Below are 19,223 nucleotides of genomic sequence, written 5' to 3' on the forward strand. Positions count from 1 at the left end.
AATCTCTTTTAGTCACTTTTACTTATCCTTGCAATTCAGCGAAATGAGAAAACTAATAACAATTTTACATAACTTTTTGGGACAAAACAATCAATCGACGCTCTGGACTCAAATCTTTTGAACTACCGCTATGTTGTCCCCTTTTAACATGATATTCCCTATCGAGCGGCGATTACTCGTTTTCACATAGACTTCCTCCGCTTGCTCTAATGTGATGTTCATATACGTGTCAAAGGCCTAATCAGTTATTACTATTTCTTATAATTATCTATTACTATTGGTATAATATTAATACTAGGATTGTAATTGGTGGAACAAACAGTTATCCGCCCTTCAATTTTCATTGCGGTATTCTCATATAACCAGATCGTCACTTTTTGTTTCTTGTTGTCAATCTTGGGGTTGAAAAAATCTCAGCAAGAATTGCTTTGTTATTAATTAAAAAACTATTTTTTATAGTTGTAAAACAAACATTCCGTATCAAATCAGCATAATACCGTACGGGCGCTAACATCGCCCTCTTCGCTCGATTGTCCATTCTATTAAGTTTAAAAGATTTTAATTTGAACTAATATTATCAGTGTAAATTATTGAAGTTTGTTTATAGTAATATATACTATTACAATCTATTGAGTTGAAAATAAAGTAAAGTAAAATTTATAGTTTATTTATAATTCAAATTAATCAAATAAAAATTTTCCTTTGAAAAAACTTTAAAAGAAAAATTGAAAACTAAAATGGAAGAGAAAGAAAAAAAAGAGAAAATTGCGGTTTGCATTTCTATTACACTATTTTAATAATTCATTCTGTTCAATCGGCAATACGTTTGAACCAACAAGTGTATTGATGTATTAATTTTTAGACAAAACCACACCCTGACGAGACGGCAAGTAGAATTCGCGTGAAAAAGTGTTTATACGAACAACTGACAAAATTGAGCAAAAAGATGGGGAAAAAGATGACAACTAACGAAATAGTCGAGTTGCTTTATAAGGATTTTGTTGACAACAATAAGAACATAAAACAAGGGACATCCCTTGCAACGACACCGCCTCCACAGCGGGTCGTTGGAAAGGAGTTCTTCCTTTCAGGGCCTTACTACGAGTTATTATTTGAAGGGTTGTATTACTCTGTTTTTTTCGACTTATTTATGCTTTTATTCCACCATTTTTCTTTTTGATTTGTTGATTTGCCTGAAATTATTCGAATTTTTAAATCGTGTTTTATTAAATCCTGTTAATTAACACAAATGTATTATTTTACAGATTTTAAAGTTCACTTGTAGTTGTCGTTCTTAAAATTGTGCAACTGTGATGTGTCACTACCATATTGTTTATAGTATAATTATGATAAAACAATTATATGTTTTTATGAAATAAAACAAAAAAACACAAACAAATTAATTATTATTATTATTATTATTATTATTATTATTATTATTATTATTATTATTATTATTATTATTATTATTATTATTATTATTATTATTATCGCTCTTTGCTTTCGATACAATAACCAAACATTAAATGTTAAGCCACCGACTATCACAAAGCAAAAGATGTCATTTGATAATTAGAGGCCACTCAGAGATGAAGACGTATGTATTTATCATGGTTGATCACACTAAATTCTCATCATTGTGGCGATTAGACGTAAAAAATTTTTTGTTTATATACCTAAGCTTTGTTTTTTAACAATATTATTTTTTATTATTTCAATACTATTTAAACTATACAAAATTTGAAAATACAAATTTTGTACCAAAAAATACTCTAAACGTACTGAAAAAAAATATAAATTCTTTATTTTTTTATTATCTATTTCTATTTTAAAAACAACAATTTTAGTTGTTATAATAATATTATTATAAAATAACTATAGTCAACAATGTATATTTGTAAAACAACAAATAGATAACTGGTTTGTCTTTCATTTAAAAAATATATTCTTAAAGTTGGATTGTTTGTGTAATTAAAACTTAAATTAACTTTCAAATAATTTTAAATATTAAAAAACAATTTCACGTTCTATTTTACAACAAACAAATGCGTATTTGTGCTGTATTATGAAAAAAGAGACACTTTTGACTGGTATTGTAGATTTACGAAAATATGGTGGAATTTATAATCACTTCATTGTACTATAATTAATTAGTTATGTTATTATCAAATAAACAATAAATACTGTCCAAAAATTTTATTTATTTCATCAACCTTAATTATCGATTATGATTGGTTGTTTTTTTTCTTTTTTACAACTCAAAAAATACATTAAAAAACAAAATAACAATAAATTCTATAGTCAACAATTCACGCCAAAAACAAAGAAACGATGCTTTTGGTATTTTTATTTTTTTTTAATATTTTTACATCAACAAATAAAACGATTTATTTGGTACACGACGTAAACACAAAAAACGATGTTAATATGTTCAAAAACGTGTTAGCTAACACACATTAAACGATCAAATACAATTATGAATCAAACAATTGTAACTGAAAATATAAAATAACGAAAATCAAAGAAATAAGATGCGTCGTGAGCGTCAAGGAAAGAGAATCGTGAAGTTTCAGACAGCCAGTTTATCAACTCATTGATTTTCGAAAAGACTTCTAAACTTTCCTCCAAGTTTATTTGCGTTATTTTATAGTTATTTTATAGTTATTTTATAGTTATTTTGTTCTTAATTGTCACCAAATCAACTCTATTTATTCACTTTGAGATGTTTGAAAATGATTGGTCAAATGGTCGAAACCTTATTTATGTTATTAATTGTGTTATTGGTTATATGGTTTTTAAATAATTATATTTATAATATTTTTTTGGGGGCTTATGTTTTCCTGTAAGTTGGGAACAACTTACGGGAAAACTTCAATGGGTTTGGTCACTCAATGAAAGAAAAATCCTTGTTAATAAATAATTTATTAATAATTTAATCTAAATTAGTAATAGTAATTAAAACTAAGGGGTTTTATTATTAGAAATACTTTAGTTGTTATATATTTTCTAATTAGTTTATTCTTATTATCATCCTTCTGTAAAAAGTAAAAAGTAATTATAAAAAAGGTATTACGAAAAGAATATTGTGATTGTGAAGTGAGTTTCAATCACTGCGATGAAGAGCGAAACGACACAGTTGATGACTAAAAGTTCATAATCTCCTTTTTCATTTTTAACAATCACAACTTCTCTCTTTTTCATTTCATTTTCAAATAGTTGATCTTTTTTCAAATCACTGTTTTCCTCTTGAATAACTTCTTTTTCTATGATTTCCAGTGTTTCTTCATTTTCTTTCCGCACAGCGATTGGTTCGATTTGAGATTGTTCAGAATCCTCTCCAATCTCATGAATGAGATCTTGAGTTTTACTCACATCCATAGAATTATAAAAAGAACCATCTTTTTTAATAAAGTCAAGTATCTCTGAAGTATTAAGAGGTTCTGGGGTTATTTCTATTGAATCTTCGTTCACTTCAAAGATCGGAGAAGCTCCAAACATCACTAATAGAGTTGATAATGTCATTGCACCAAATGTGACCCACTTGTACATATCAATTATCTTTTTAAGGTGGAATAAGAAATATAATAGTATCTATTCTATTTATACTTTAGATATATTTAAGTATTATTAGTTTTTTTGAGTTGAAGTTATTCTTCTTTTTTAGTGGGTTATAGTTTTAATATACTATATGTTTTTATTATGTAAAATAGTTATATTAAATTTATATTAAAAAATTAAAACAATTGAAGGCCTGTTTCATTGTGGAAAAACAACATTTTTGTAGTAAAAAAATAGTAACAATTTAATAAAGAAACAACACAAAAAATATGAGAAAACTATTTATAATAATAATAATAAAAGTCATACCATAACAATTACTAATTAATTATTAACATCTAGTTAAATTAACCAAACACGAAATCAATTAATTTCGACTGAGAAGACAGCTGCATTTCCCTTAGCATCAATGAACAAAGCGTTGTTAGCATTTAAGAAGACGACATGGACAACGGGCGTCTTTTCTGCAATGAACAAATTGTTTTTGAATCCTATAATCTCCGTCTTTTTACTTATCGGGAACTGAATGAATGGAAAGACGTAAATTCCATGTGTTGCTGATCCGATAAAAAGTGTCTTGCCGTTTGGGTGAAGTGTGGGATGGACAGCATACCCGTTCGTGTAGAAACCTTTATAAGTTGCTACAGCGAGTATTCCTATAGACACATCAGTACTATATACCATTAACTTATTTGAAGAATATGTCACATAGATCAACGGCTCAACTGGATGTGCGATGATATGACATATCATCGCTTGCTCCTTACTCGTTAAGCTTGTAACAAGCTTTAGACTTCCGTCCTGCGTGATGAGTTACCGTGTTACAACTCAGCCAATTTAATGTACTATAATTTATAGTTAATAAATACTATCTCCTGTTCTATCCCGCCAAATCTATAATTATATTATAAAGTATAGTACATTAAAGAGAGAATGGGTGAAGTGACAAACGTAGTCGAAGAGAACGATGAGTGTGCCATCCATTGTACCGACGTAGTAGTAGCCGTCTTGTTTTTCCTTGTGACCGATTTCGACGGCTGTGATGGATGCCTTAATTTCATACGACCGAATTTTAGTGAGTGCCACGTAGTCCCAAATTTCCAAGACGCCGTTTAAGAGTCCTAAGACGACACTGTTGTCCTTTCCTTTTTTTAAGACCAAACAGTTATCGTCGACGGTGATTTTCTTATAATTATTCATTGTGTTTTTGGTTGTCTGCCAAATGAAAATTTCTTTGTTAGAGGAAGAACTACACGCCAATGTCTCACTCAAAAAGATGATCGACAGAACTTCACCACTGTGCTTTTCAAAGACTAATTGAGGCTCTTTGTGAACGACTCCGTTACTCACTTTATACCCCGTGATCTTCCCACTCTTCCCACCTACTAGAAGTAACGTCCCTTCACTATTTAACGCAACAGACCACGCCATATCCTCATAAAACGGATTTAACTTCTGTTGCGGGTTCATCGTCAGTTCGACTTGATAATGATCGTCTTTAAAACACCCAACTTGAGGCGTCTGGAACTGTAACGCCTCAAGACTCTCTAATGAAATTTGACTCTTGGAAAGCCCCGAGGACTTCTTCTTTTTTAACTCGGGGACTAACCCACTCTTCGGTGTCGAGCTCGTTAAATTCTGGGAACTCGTTAATAAGGATGAGGGCACAATCGATGAGTTCGACATCGACATGATATCGCCTTTGGGCCCACCAACATTTAAAGACTTGGACTTGGGCGGAAGACTCGCCATTTCGTTTTGGGATTTCTAAGTTTTTTTATTGTTTTTCGATTGGATGTGAAGTGTTTGCGTTGCACTAAAAAATGGCGTCTTTTCTCGGGATGAAATTGCTGCCTCTTTTTTAAATATTTTAAGCAATTTACTCGCCGATTTCTACCAAGACATCAAAACTAAATGACTTTGAGAACAGAACCGTTATCGCTTCACATTCCTTGTGCATTTTTGGATACTTTTTATAGTACATTTTACTATTAATAAACTATTTAATATGGTACAGTTATTTGGTTGGGGCATGATGAAGTTAAACTTCGTTTGTTTAAAAGTAGAAGAAAAAAATACTTGAAAAGAAGAAGTAATGGAAGCTAGAAATAAACTATTCAAATATCACTGACAAAAATAGTTTAATACAAAAGAACAACTTACAAGACTTCTTAGACGTATACATTCAGGATTCACCAGAATATTAAACTTGTTAAGATAATTGACGTTCATACGAATTATTATGATACAATCTCATTTTACACCAATCGACATGGATATTAGGTGTAACTGGTCAAATAACATTGACGCTGACTGTTGGTATGAAAGAACTACCAGTCCATTTTGGAAACAACCACTTTTGTCAAAGTAAAATTACAATACATTCTTTTTGTTCCTAAAAAGAAGGGAAAGTGTCTTCACTACTGTCCATGTTTTTGGCACAAATGGCGAGATTCTGAGTTTCTGCAGCAAGCTTTCTCGACGCGTCCAACAACTCTTTGAACTTTGGGTTGACGGTTTTGCTTTTTGTTTCAACTTTGCAGACGATTGGAACTTTGTCGGTTTTTGGAACTGCAATACTTAATCCGTCCCAGTCAAAGTTGTCCACAGAAAGCCCACCAAGCTCTAAGTCAAGCGCGTTGAATATTTGGTCGTTCTTAGTTCGTTTGTTGGAGACTTCTTTCAACTGTTTGTCAATGAATGAAATAAATTCATCGACACTTTTGTTAAATTCATCAATTCCGTCATGAGTTTTACATACTCGTATGAGCTCGTTCTCAATATTGTCAATACATTGGACGAGCTCCATCACCAGAATGTTCTGTTTTATCTCGACGACATGAATGGCGTTCTCCTTTTGCATTAGGAAATGTGTTCCAATGAACGTTTTCCAAATATGGGTCTTAAGAGCTGGGTAGTTTTCTGGTTGTTGCAATTCATCAATCAGACACTTCAACATTGCCATCAGCTTGAAATCGGGGCTTTCTTTGTCTGCAGTAGGCAATGAGCACACTTGAATGAACTGAGTCAAAATTCTAACGAACTGATTTCCAACTTTGCAAAGCTCTTTTGTTTCACCGTCATCATTCATCTCTTTTGTATACTTTGGCGCAATACGATCTTTCTCTTTTGTGATGCAATTTGGGTGTTTGAGTCTATACTCATCTTTCTGTTGTTGGGTTACGTTGAATGTAGGCAATGGTTTCAGAGTCGGCACAGTCATGTTGTTCGATATGTACAAATTGTTTCTTGCTTCACCAAATAAATTCACAAGGGCTTGGTAAATCCTCAGTAATCTGTTGTACAAGAATGTAAAAACAGACTCGTTCTCCTCGATGTGCGCCAAGTTATGCATGAAAAAGATGATGACGTTGTACAGTTCGTTGGCATCTAAAATGAGTGGAATTGTGCAGTCCAATTTCGTGCGGTCTGAGCTGTAATTGTGGATAATTGGTAATGGCACAACAAGCAAGTAATCCATCAAGTCCATGATGTAAGAAAGTGTCGACAAGCACTTTAAGTCGGTGTAGTATTCCTCGGGAAGTGTTTCATACTCTGGAATGTTCAGAGCACCGGTGAAAAATCTGTGTTGTTGATGGAAGACAACCCTCATCTGGATGTACTGGGCGTAATGCTTTGTAATTTGGAGCAGTGGCTCGGTGTTATTTTGTTGTTGGAGCTTAACATAAGCTTTGTAAATCACTGGGTAGAACGAGTCCAAATATCCGCCAATAAGTGAAGGTGAACCGTCACGAAGTACTCGGTGGAGTGTCACAAACGACTTGTACTGATGAAGGATGTTGTTCGAAAGCATGGTTTTGTTAAGTTCTTGGTAGAACATTGGCATATCATTCGTGTAACTTTTTGCGATGATGGTCTTAATGTGCTTAGGCTTCGGGGGAGTGTTCATTGAGTTACACGCCTTTTTTGTTGCAACCTTGATTTTAGGTTCGAGGAAATCCATGTTATTCACTCAAATTTTTGCACTTCAAAAACACTTTCTTTCCACCTTTTACAATCTTGAGATTTTTTCTCTATTGACAAAATGAAATAATTTACTAACAATTGAAATTTATAATTAAATAATTATATTATAAATAAATAATAATGAAGATGTTATTAATTTTTATTATAATTTTTAATTATTTATCATAATTACAATTTATAATACTCATTACTATTATATAACTAATAATCAAAATGTGTTTTTTGTTTGTAGCTTGTTTTTATGTATTATAATTAAACCTTTAATTATAGTACATTTAATATTACAATACGAATATTAGACTTTACTAATATTATTTTTATTATTTAACACTTAATTATCCACAAGTTTTTTTGTTCATAAGAAACAAAATTCTCATTTACTCGAGATGAAATTATAAACTCAATGATTATAGAAAGAGTTTAATGATTATAAACAAAGATTAAAAAGAAGTCTGGAATTAAGCATTATTGCTCTGAATTAACAACAAAGAGGTCCGGGTTGTCGAGAGGGTTAGCAAGTGCGTCCGCCTGTTTTGGGTAGATTTCCTTCAACTCGTCTTTCCAGTGTTGGACGATGTCCTTAGCGAGTTCATTAGGGAGGCCATAAGTGACTGCGTACATAGCAGCTTCTGGGTATCTACTAGTCTTTTGAAGGATATCGACGCACTTCTCTTTGATTTGTAAGATATGAGCGCAGACGAAGCAAATGTTCCAGATCTCCTTTTCCTCAGTGATTTTCATGAGTCTTTCGACGAGTTCTGCGTCGTTCAAAGACACTGCAAACAACAAGATTCCGCTCCAGTCGTTTCCTTTGAACATGCACTCGACGGCCTCATCGATCTCGTCTTCGTCCAAATACAATTTTGTGAGTTCTTTCCATTGATGGTCGTCATTAATGATCTCCGCCATTTCTCTAGCCAACTCGATTTTGTTGAGTGACATTGCCAAGTCAAATTTGAATTCGGGGTCGTCCGATATCGACAGTGCCAATTCGGGATAATTATGTTGTTTTAAGAATGTAGCTGCAACACTGAGCTTTTCCTTTGGTATCAGTCCCAAGAATTCTTTAATCTTCTCTTTATCATTACGTAACACGGCAGATTGGAACACCAACAGTGCATTTAACAGTTGATACGACACAATGGCTTCTCCTTTCACATCACTCACGACGACTTTATTCTCTTTAGGAAGGTATCCCAACAGAAACATATTCCCTTCTAAATGGGTGATAACAGAACAGAACGCTCCTACATAATAACATAAGGAATTGTTATGGTTGATATAAATGAAAGCATCCCCATACCATTCCCCACTCTTCACCGTCTCAGGTATCTCACTTAACACTTCAAACGCTTCGGTCAACCCATCTTCTGGCGCTTTCTTATTCTTCATAAAGAAGTCCCTCACTACCTTCTCGTTGTAACGTAAGATAAAGTAACTCCCTTCTGAAGTGATGGAAAGAAGATCAGTGTCCGACCACTTCACATTCTTCGCATTAATTTGAATCTCCGTAATAAATTTGCCTTCCCAGGTGTATAACGCAAGCGTCCCATTGTATTTCACTGTTAACAAATTCCCCCCAAAGATCGCTTCCGGTGCTTCTTCAAGTAACACTTGGCCCTCCGCTTCTTCAAATTTGTTATTAAAGATCTTCACATTCCCTCCATTGTCTAAGACTGCATAGCCCCCATCATCACTCCACACAAAACCACTGCAATTCCCATACTTCACATTCCTCCACGCAAGTGTCGTATAAATGATATAATCAGCATCCCCTACTATAGCTACAAATCGCCCATTCGGTGAGAACTTAATCGTTTGCGGGTACACATCGACTACACCAAGTTCTTTCACAGGAAGACTTAACGCCTCCCCATCAGCTCCTTCCATCCCTTTACAATTCATCAGCACCGCATCTTGTCGCTTCGTCAATATAATCTTCCCCGTCCCATCCATCGTAATCGTCGGCTCGTCAGACCCTATTTTGATCACCAACGTGCCTTGATCCGCTCCAATCGCAAGTAAATTCCCAAAGAAGGACAACGTCCAATTCCTCTCAAAATCGTAATTTAAGACCCGTTCGATCTTATTCGTTTGAATGTTCCAAATGCGAACCGTCGAGTCTTCAGACGCAGAAGCAATGATCGGTAAGTCTTCATGGCACTTCAAACTCCAAATGACATCCGTGTGCCCTTCTAATTGACTCACACACGCTTTAGTCTGATAGTCCCACACTCTGATGACAGTGTCTTCCCCAGCTGATAACAAATAAGGGCGCGTGTCATTCTGGAGATACGCTACACAGCAAACTCCCGCCTCATGTCCTTCCAATGTGAAATGAGGCGAATTCGAATTGAGGCCCCACACTTTAACAGTCCCATCTAATGAAGCAGACGCAAAGATGTTCGGGTCTTTAGGATTGAACGCAAGCGCCATCACCGCATTGACGTGTCCCGTAAATGTCATGATCTCCGCAAAGTTCTGGTCGAAGTTGAAGCACTTAATAGTCTTATCATCAGAGCATGTCAAGATATAAGGAAGGGTCGGGTGTACTATAATGTCTCGAATATAATCACTGTGAGCCTCAAACGATTTCTCTAAAGTCATCGTATTGTAGTTATACACACGAATCATCCGATCATCAGAACCTACTACTATCTGCTCTTTCCGTGCCATAAATCTCGCACAGCGAATCGGTTTATCGACTACCTCAACAGTCTTCACTATCGACTTCGTTTGGTAATTCAAGATGTAGATCGAACCGGTGTGTAACGCAGCTAACACCCACGGCTCCTTCGGATGGAAATCGACACACTTCACTCGCGTCGATTTCGTGCTCACCTTCCGTTTGATCTCAAATCTCGGCATCCTTCTCTGGATTTTTAAGTTCCCGGCCCCCTTTAATAGTTTTTGTGACCGCGTTTTACTAGACGTTATTAGTATTGTACTATACTTTTAACTACTCGGTGGTACTACTCAAAGACATTCCGAGAAAAAGACGAGATCGTGTGGACATTCCTCACCAGTGAGTTACTATTTTTATGGTTCTGTAACTAATTGAAAATAATTAAAACTATTCACTGAGTTATTGTAGTTAAAAAAACTAATAAAGTGTTATTTTTTAGACTGACGGACGTAAGTCAAAACAGCCAAGACTGCCGTAAATAAGAGGGAAATTGCAGTAACAACTCCTTTACTAATCTCCGTGTACTCATGCGTTTTCTCTTTAAAACGGTACGTGAATGAGACATACCCAAACGTCTCAGACTTCATCGGCGTGTTATCTTTTACTAGTAAGTTATTATATATTTACTAGTCATGAAATAATTTCAATAATGCTCCATTTTATAGTATTTTAATTATAATTGTATAGTAAAACAAACAATGCGGAACGAGTGCAATACTCGTGATATTTGCGTGTGACACCCCAAAGGTGATGACCGCGTCTGTTGCCATCGCAACTCCTTTTGAGTGGATTGCGATGAACGGCGAAACAAACCTCCCATTTTGAAAAGAGAACCGTCTGTCTGTCAGTTTTCACCCTCACTTTTAATTAATAGTAAATAAACCTACAAAAATGGTATATTGATGTATAATAAATTTATAGTATTTTTATGATAATTCTATAGTTCTCTGAACAAACATTTTGAAGTCGTCGTTGTAGAAGAAAGTTGCTCCGATTTGTTCGAGAGTGAAAGTAGACTCTTGGCCAAATTTGGGGCGAGCCGAATATGGAAGAGATTCCCATTTGTATAAAACATCAGTCGTTTTAATTTGATATTGAGTAGGAATAGCATCGCCACTTTGATACGCTGCGAAAGACGTCACAAAGAGAGCTACAAACAAAACACTTGTCATTCATTTTCGAGTTTCTTCAAAAAATTGTAACTAATAAATTTAATTTGTTTTATTATTAATTTTATTAATTTACACATTTGTTTTTGAATTTTTTCACTTTTTTATATACTATTATTTTAATCAATTATTTAGTTTGTTGACTTAAATTGTATATAACTATATATTGTTAATAAAATAATTATTAAATGTGTATGAGAATAGTAGTATTAAGAACGAATGGATCAAGATATTATTTTTAAATTGGGCAACTCTTCACTAAGAGTCTTTCTCACGTTGTCGTCAAAGGAATTCACATTTTTGATGACTAAAGCTTTTAAATTTGCACATCCCGCAATTCCAAACAGTTCGTTATTCCCCCATTTACACTCTTCAATCTCCTCTAAGTCGATTCTTGTTAGACTCTTTAGCGAGCTTGCAAACACAGTCGAGTTGCTTGCAGACACCTTTTTAAGTGAAACTTCCATCAAGTTTGGTGCATCCTTCAAATCAATCAAGCAGAAATCTTTACAGTTATCAACACTGATTTTCATCAGTTGCGTCATTTTGTCGACATTTTTGAGCGTTGGGATTTCCTTGAGTGACAGTGAGTAAAGTCCAGTAAGTTGTGTTAAGCAACTCACATCAAATTCTTTGATTTGTCCCACAGAAAGCACCCCCAAAGGTATGTTTCGTTCTGCTTCCCCAATCTCGAGATTGATTTTTGAAACTTCAAGTGAAGTCAAGATGTCACAATTCTTCAAAAATGAGATGTCCTTGATTTTTAGGCATTGCACCAACGTCAAACCTCTTAAACTTCTCAAATCAACACTTTCCAGTGCTTTCATCGTAAAATTGGGACATGAGGTGGCACTCAAATTGTCAAACGAAAATCTTGCCGAAATGAGTGGAATGATTTTTTCAAATTGTGAAGTATTGCGAGAAAATTCAACCGATTGAATTGTCCCTACAGCCTTTCTTTGACATTTTTCAATTGGCTCGAACGACTTTGATGCCTCAAAATCATGGTGAAACGCTGCAATCTCAATCTCAAAAATCGCCGGCATTTTGAGATAGTCTGCCAGAACGAGAGGTGCTTTAAGCGCGGATTTACACCGGAGGAGCACTTTCTTTAAATTTCTCAATGTCGTCAAAAAGACCAATTTTGGCGCACTTGAGATGTTAACATCGAGAAGGTCAAGGACTTTGAGTGACTTCAATGAAGTCAAATCGTTCAACGACGAAAGTTGTTTAATTGAGTCTGCAATTATTTTTAAAGAAGTCAATGAGAGTAACACGGAGAGTGAGTTAAACGGATTTGTGTTGTTGTTGTCTTCAGTGATTTTTGCGATACTTTGAGCGCCGAAATCAAGAATTAAGTTTTTTAGGCCTTGGAATTTCTTGATGATTGGGATCATCCTCGGAATTAAACGGACATGAAGCTTCGTCAAGTTTTGAAGAGAAGTTAAGTTGATTAACGATGGGTCGGTTGGTGGACAAACGTACTTTAAATCCACCAATTTTGTTTGAGTGCCAAGAAGTTGGTGAATGTGTTTAAACTCGCCCATCGTGTTGCATTCAATTCCTTCAAGTTTAAGAGTTTTAAAAGAGTATTTTTGAAGTAATTTAACAATTACTTGTGAAGGATAACTACCTTTGAGTACCAAAGAATCAATAGTTGTGGGAAGATAGTCGAAATCAATTGGACCAAAAATAGTCAGCTCGGCGATGGTGGGTACTTTGAGTGTTTGACGGCCAATCAGATACGCAGATGGTTGTTCAATAGAAGCGTCACAATACTTCTTGTTAATTGCCAAAAAGAAGATGTAGCAATTTGGAGGAAGATATTTGAATACAGTTTTGATATGGATTGGTTCTAAAATCATTTTTGTGATTCAAGTTTGAGGTTCTTTATTGAGTTCTTATTTTACTTGAAATTTAGTTTTAATACTTTGTATTAATTATGATTTGGTATTTTTATTAATAAATTCTAATAAAAATAAAAATTAAATTGATAATTTAATATTTTAAAATTAAATTATTATATTGTTTAGTAATCTTAAATTAATATCAAATTGTTTTAATTGGAATATTATTCAAATTGTACAATAGTATTATTTAAATAACAAAATATTATTAAAATGTTATCAAAATCAAAATAAAAAACAAAAAAAGAATTAAACTTTTCTGGTTTAAAAATAATTAACAAAAACTTTTTGAAAACGGGAACTTGTTTTAAAAATAGTTTTTTATACAAAAAAAAAAATTTGTTTTTTTAAAATGTAAAAACGAAATCTCAACCCATTTAAATAGTTCATATAAAGATATTCATTAATTACAATTGAAAAACTAGAATCATTTTATTAATTAAATCTGGTGGACAATATATCATTCAGTTTTTATGTAAAAAAATCGGGCATTAGCCAAAACATCAATAATTAAAAAACAATGAGAATTATTATTTCAATAATTTCCTGAAATATTACATCTCTTTGTCGCAATATTATTTTGATAACAACAAAAATTGATTGGATTGGAATAAAATAGTTATTCGAAATCAAATAAAAGAGTTATCCAATGAAACACATCGGTTTTATTATAAATCTATGAATAAATTATAAATAAACTATTTCGATATTCCTGTCTCAAAATGAAAAACCATTTAAAAGAATAAACAAACTAATAATAAAACCATATTTTAAAAGCTGTTTAGAATGTTTCCAAAATCCGATTTATTTACAAAAATAGAAAGAATCAACCCCAAAAAATGTTTTTATTTTTTTTTGCAAAACATCAAATAATGTTTCCACGTTGTTTATCAACTCTAATTAAAACTAATATCTATTATAATAAAATAACCAATAAACTATACTTTTTGATTTAAATAGTAATATTTCATTTAAAAAAAACTAAACTTGTTCTTTCCAGTAAAAACTGCTGCACCATTTATTAATAAAAATAATAGTATATTAATCTAATAAATATAGTACATCAAAGGGTCAACGCGTCTCAATCAAAAAATCACAAGCAAAAGAAGTAAAATTCAGTGAGTGTTGCTTTTTCAAAAGGAAGTGTCTAGAAAAAGTATAGTATATATATAGTTCAGCGAGTACTTGAAAGTCATATGTTCTCTCTTCTTTTGATAGCACTCGCATCGGCGAGTATGAACTTTGACAAGTGGGCTGCCACAAACCACAAGGCGTATGCCAACAAGGCTGAGTACCTTTACAGACTTGCTGTATATCTCGACAACAAGAGATTTGTTGAGAACACCGCCAACACTGAATTGAATGTCTTTGCTGATCAGACTCATGAAGAATTCATTAAGACACACTTGGGGATGTCATACAAAGTCCCAGAAGGAGTGACTGAGAAGCGATCTGTTAAATCTGCCCCAGAATCCGTTGATTGGAGATCAATTATGAATCCAGCTAAAGATCAAGCCCAATGTGGCAGTTGCTGGACTTTCTGTACCACCGCTGTGATGGAAGGAAGAGTTAATAAGGATCTTGGAAAGCTTTATTCATACTCCGAACAACAATTGATCGACTGTGATACTACAGACAATGGCTGCTCGGGTGGACATCCAGACAATTCATTCACTTTTATTAAGAATAACAAAGGTATCACTTTGGAAACTTCATACCCATATAAGGCCGCTGATGGGACTTGCAACACTGCTGTCAAGAACGTCGCCACAGTCGCTGGTCATAAAAGAGTCACTGACGGAAGTGAAACTGGCCTTCAAGAAATCACTGCTACTTACGGCCCTGTTGCTGTCGGTATGGACGCTTCTCGCGCTTCATTCCAATTGTATAAGAAGGGAACTATCTACAACGACGCTAACTGCAAGAGAATAGTTATGGACCACTGCGTCACTCTTGTCGGATATGGAAAGAACACTGATGGTGAATACTGGATCATTAGAAACTCATGGGGAACTTCTTGGGGTGATGAAGGTTACTTCTTGTTGGCTAGAAACCAGAACAACAGATGTGGTATCGGAAGAGACTCGACTTATCCAACTTCAGTCTCCTTGATCTAAGTCATTTTATCGTTCATTTCGGGTTCTTTTGATTATCATTAAATTTCTATTGAATTACTATATCAGTTTAAAACTATTAATATTCTATTCATCGTTAACTTATTTTTTAATAAGAAATTTACTATTAAATCTTTTTTTTATTAATATATGCAAGAAATAAGAAATATACTATTAAAATGTGAATTGAGTGGAAATCTGGTTATATACTATTTGATATAGTTTTGTATAATTAAATAAATAAATAACGAAAAGTTTTAAAAAAACTTTGTAAAACAAATTTAATAACAAATAGTTAAGATTCAAAAATTTTGATTAACTCGAGTTTTATATATTTTTAATATTAATTTTAATATGGTTTAAAAATAGTTTATTAATAATATATATACTAAACATTTTAATAAAGAACTTGGAAAGGAAAATGGTTTGTATGCTTTATGAACAAAACGAAAGTGAGTGACAACAAGACGGGAGCAAACAAAAGAAATAAAAAGCAAAAGAAATTTAAAACTCAAAACGATGGGACAAACGCAAACCATAACTGTATTACACTTTTACCAAATTGTATTACACTTTATCCTGAACAAAACGAGATTGCATTTGCAATTAATAACACAACGAATTGCGATTTTGAAGTTTCAATTAAAAGCGCGGAATTGGGGATAGAGTATAGTAATGTGATAGGATTCGCAGAAGACGACCTTTTGGAAGTTTCGCTCCCATTTGATCGTCAATTTTCTGAGGATAAGAGTGTCACCATTCCGGTCAATTTTTTGAGAGACGGCCAAAAAACAATCTCAAAAAATCTTGTTGTCAAATTTGTTGGTGGCGGAACGAATGGAATTGATAAAGCTGGAAAAATTGAGGAAGTCAAAGATCAAAAAGATGTGGAAAAGAAGGAGGTTCAACTAAAAGAGACTCAAGATCCCAAAGACTTACATACTGACACCAAAGATACAACAGAAGATATGAAAGTTGAAGACAATGGAAACAAAAAAGAAGAAAAAGAGAAAGAATCACTCAAAGTCTCAACACAAAGTGAAGACAAAATCCAAAAGGAATATGACATTACCGCAACAGTAGAAAACGCTGATGTAACAACTGTTGGAAAGAAAACTCTCATCCCACTTAAACTGACAAACAACGAACATATGGAAATCAGACTCGAACAACGAAATGATGAGGAGTGTCCGTTTGTTGTTGACATTCCAAAGGACAAGTACTATGGGTATAAAAACAGTTGTGTTGTGAAGGGTTGTTTCATCACTTTCAAAAAGTACGCTGATGGACCTTTCGCGATTTTTTTAGACGTGATTGAAAAAAATACCCAAAAACCTGTTACTACAATTACTGTGGACTACACATCTTTTGTAATCATCGAAGATGAACTGCAGCAAAATACTGTTGATGCGCTGCGTCCGAGCGTATTTAATGATTTGGAGATCACTATAAGTGATATTCATGTTCTTAAAAATGAAGCTGAAATTACCATTTGTGTTTCAAATTATTTTACCGAGCCTTTGAGTGTTACATTCAAAGGCAAAAAATCACCGGGTGGGTGCAATATCAAAGGAGAATTTTGTTCACATGTTATAATGGGTGAGGATCTCTTTACGATGTTTACTGCAACCGCATTCAAAAAACAAGTTGAACTTAACTTGGTGATGGAATTTGAAATCAGAAGTTCGAGCGAAATAGAAAGTAGAGATGTGAGTTGTTTGATACGGTTTGAGTCATACGACAAATTGTTCCCAAAACTTGATACGGCCAAACCGGACGATAAGATAATTCAGAAAAAAGTAGAAAAGGAAGTCGACAAAAAGAAAACAAAAGAAACACTCATCAAGGAAGTGAGAAGAAAAGAAGCGTCGTTGTTTTCTCTTAACGACGTTTTGACTTTGGAAGAGCGCATTTTTATGGTGACTGAAGGGATTTGCGACAATACAAGTCTCTACGACCTGAATCTGTACAACTTTGTTGTTGACAATGGAAGAATAAGTTTAAAAGAATGTGAAAAGAACGAGAGAAGGTTGTTGAAAAGTTACGAAGAGATGACGGCCTATTTTTTGACACCAGAAAATATCAACGAGTTTGAGGAAGAAAGCCAAACTGATTTACAAAGTGAAGATGCCACGAAACAGGAAAAACACAAACGGGTAATGTTTGCGTTGGGTACAGTTTTGTACTGTGTTGCAAATAAGGGTGGAGTCAAAACACCTTATTGGGAATGGGAAGATACTTTTCTTCAAAAAGTCTTTCCAACAGTGACGAGTGAAATGACAACGACGCAAAAAGTGTTGATAGAAATGGCTTGCAATTGTTGGGGCTTCGACAACACTACTTTTGAAAATGACTTTAACGCTGTTTTGGAGACATTAAAGTCTTTAGTCCCACAAGATAAAACGAAAGAACTTCCGATGAGTATAAACGAGAAAGCGAAACAGTTTGAAGAGAAAGAAAACGAGCGTGTTGCTGGTATACAGAAACAACTTGATGCTATTGAGCAGAAGGAGCAAGAAGAAAAGAAAGTAAAAGAAGAGAGAGAACGGCAACAGGCTGAAAAAGTGCAACAACAAGCAGCCGAAAAAGAGAACAGCACAAAGAGAGGAGGTTATAAGCCGTTTAACAAGCCCATTAACAATATCAAAAAGAAAGGTAAACGAGGTGGTTACTATAAGTGACATTCCAGGTTCTGTAAAACAGAGCGTGTGGATACGACCTGGTCAATTGATTTGACTTGATTTGCTGTGCATTTTTTTTTTGTAAGCTTTGGTACTATTGTACAAAGTTTATTATAATTATCTAGTAAAGTGAACTATAAGAATAGTTAATTTAAGAAGTCACGGCGATAATGGACGTTTTAAATACAGTAACAAAACTTCCATTGATACAAATCCTGAAATTGGCGAAGAAAAGCGATGTGAAGAGAACTTTAAAAAGGTTGATGGAGTATCGAGTGAATGACCAATACCGACTGATCCATAAAATGGGAGGCGGATCTTTTGGTGAGATATATTCAGCAGAGAACACGGTGAACAACACGAAGTGTGCGGTGAAACTTGAACGGACCGACAAAAAGCCGCAGCAACTCTTTTTTGAGAGTCGCATCTATTCATTGTTAACGGGATATGTTGGTTTTCCTAAGATCATGTATTATGGGACTGAAGGGGAGTACAATGCCATAGTGATGCAACTGCTTGGGCCCTCCTTAGAAGACTTAATGAAAGCGAAACAGAAGTTAACGGTAGTGTCGGTGTGTATAATAGCCGTTCAACTCTTAATGCGATTTGGTTTGTTTTTTATACCACAATTTTAACATTGAACATTTTTTTGAGAATAACAAATGAATAACATTTGAAGTGAAATAACATCGAGAAATTATCCACTCAAAAAATGTCATCCATCGAGATGTCAAGCCAAACAACTTTTTAATGGAAAACAACGTCGTCTACGTCATCGACTTCGGCCTCGCAAAGCGTTACAGAAAATTTGAGAATCACCATCACATTCAAATGAAAGATGGATATGGGCTTGTTGGCACGGCTCGATATGCGTCCATTCATGCTCATTTGGGAATGGAATTGTCTCGTCGCGATGACATGGAGAGTTTGGCTTATTTATTCGTCTACTTGCTCAAAGGAAGTCTTCCTTGGCAAGATCTCCCATCAACGGCGGATGGAAAGTACTCCAATGTTTGTTTCTTCTTTTTACCTCCTTAATACTATCTATTATTATAATATTATGATATTATGATATTATGATATTATGATATTATGATATTATGATATTATGATATTATAAT

The 19,223-nt window shown here is 34.1% G+C and overlaps 11 protein-coding genes across 11 annotated transcripts; 4 read left to right on the top strand and 7 right to left on the bottom strand.

The window, feature by feature from the left end:
* Nucleotides 1-108: 108 nt before the first annotated feature.
* Nucleotides 109-538, bottom strand: EIN_425100 (hypothetical protein; the record flags this gene model as incomplete). Its single annotated transcript, XM_004256511.1, has 3 exons — nt 109-237; nt 321-383; nt 473-538. The coding sequence occupies 3 exons, from the start codon at nt 536-538 to the stop codon at nt 109-111; spliced, it is 258 nt and encodes an 85-aa protein (XP_004256559.1).
* A 199-nt stretch (nt 539-737) lies between these two features.
* Nucleotides 738-1,180, top strand: EIN_425110 (hypothetical protein; the record flags this gene model as incomplete). Its single annotated transcript, XM_004256512.1, has 2 exons — nt 738-770; nt 863-1,180. The coding sequence occupies 2 exons, from the start codon at nt 738-740 to the stop codon at nt 1,178-1,180; spliced, it is 351 nt and encodes a 116-aa protein (XP_004256560.1).
* A 1,889-nt stretch (nt 1,181-3,069) lies between these two features.
* EIN_425120 (hypothetical protein) lies at nt 3,070-3,549 on the bottom strand (the record flags this gene model as incomplete). The annotated part of the gene is made up of 1 exon (XM_004256513.1): nt 3,070-3,549. One exon carries the CDS (start codon nt 3,547-3,549, stop codon nt 3,070-3,072), a length of 480 nt encoding a protein of 159 aa, XP_004256561.1.
* Nucleotides 3,550-3,921: 372 nt separating this feature from the next.
* EIN_425130 (hypothetical protein) lies at nt 3,922-5,310 on the bottom strand (the record flags this gene model as incomplete). The annotated part of the gene is made up of 2 exons (XM_004256514.1): nt 3,922-4,359; nt 4,510-5,310. 2 exons carry the CDS (start codon nt 5,308-5,310, stop codon nt 3,922-3,924), a joined length of 1,239 nt encoding a protein of 412 aa, XP_004256562.1.
* A 643-nt stretch (nt 5,311-5,953) lies between these two features.
* On the bottom strand, nt 5,954-7,522 carry EIN_425140 (hypothetical protein; the record flags this gene model as incomplete). Its single annotated transcript, XM_004256515.1, has 1 exon — nt 5,954-7,522. One exon carries the CDS (start codon nt 7,520-7,522, stop codon nt 5,954-5,956), a length of 1,569 nt encoding a protein of 522 aa, XP_004256563.1.
* A 488-nt stretch (nt 7,523-8,010) lies between these two features.
* Nucleotides 8,011-10,413, bottom strand: EIN_425150 (coatomer subunit beta'-2, putative; the record flags this gene model as incomplete). Its single annotated transcript, XM_004256516.1, has 1 exon — nt 8,011-10,413. The coding sequence occupies one exon, from the start codon at nt 10,411-10,413 to the stop codon at nt 8,011-8,013; it is 2,403 nt and encodes an 800-aa protein (XP_004256564.1).
* Nucleotides 10,414-10,659: 246 nt separating this feature from the next.
* On the bottom strand, nt 10,660-11,403 carry EIN_425160 (hypothetical protein; the record flags this gene model as incomplete). The annotated part of the gene is made up of 3 exons (XM_004256517.1): nt 10,660-10,835; nt 10,929-11,068; nt 11,189-11,403. The coding sequence occupies 3 exons, from the start codon at nt 11,401-11,403 to the stop codon at nt 10,660-10,662; spliced, it is 531 nt and encodes a 176-aa protein (XP_004256565.1).
* Nucleotides 11,404-11,624: 221 nt separating this feature from the next.
* On the bottom strand, nt 11,625-13,265 carry EIN_425170 (hypothetical protein; the record flags this gene model as incomplete). Its single annotated transcript, XM_004256518.1, has 1 exon — nt 11,625-13,265. The coding sequence occupies one exon, from the start codon at nt 13,263-13,265 to the stop codon at nt 11,625-11,627; it is 1,641 nt and encodes a 546-aa protein (XP_004256566.1).
* Nucleotides 13,266-14,503: 1,238 nt separating this feature from the next.
* On the top strand, nt 14,504-15,424 carry EIN_425180 (cysteine proteinase ACP1 precursor, putative; the record flags this gene model as incomplete). The annotated part of the gene is made up of 1 exon (XM_004256519.1): nt 14,504-15,424. The coding sequence occupies one exon, from the start codon at nt 14,504-14,506 to the stop codon at nt 15,422-15,424; it is 921 nt and encodes a 306-aa protein (XP_004256567.1).
* A 434-nt stretch (nt 15,425-15,858) lies between these two features.
* EIN_425190 (hypothetical protein) lies at nt 15,859-18,102 on the top strand (the record flags this gene model as incomplete). Its single annotated transcript, XM_004256520.1, has 1 exon — nt 15,859-18,102. The coding sequence occupies one exon, from the start codon at nt 15,859-15,861 to the stop codon at nt 18,100-18,102; it is 2,244 nt and encodes a 747-aa protein (XP_004256568.1).
* A 263-nt stretch (nt 18,103-18,365) lies between these two features.
* EIN_425200 (casein kinase, putative) lies at nt 18,366-19,113 on the top strand (the record flags this gene model as incomplete). Its single annotated transcript, XM_004256521.1, has 2 exons — nt 18,366-18,711; nt 18,797-19,113. Coding segments are annotated over 2 exons (663 nt in total), but the record flags the coding sequence as incomplete, so codon positions are not given.
* Between the last annotated feature and the right edge of the window lie 110 nt (nt 19,114-19,223).

Source organism: Entamoeba invadens (assembly GCF_000330505.1).
Source record: "Entamoeba invadens IP1 unplaced genomic scaffold scaff_1105074724993, whole genome shotgun sequence".
Lineage (NCBI taxonomy): Eukaryota > Evosea > Mastigamoebida > Endamoebidae > Entamoeba > Entamoeba invadens.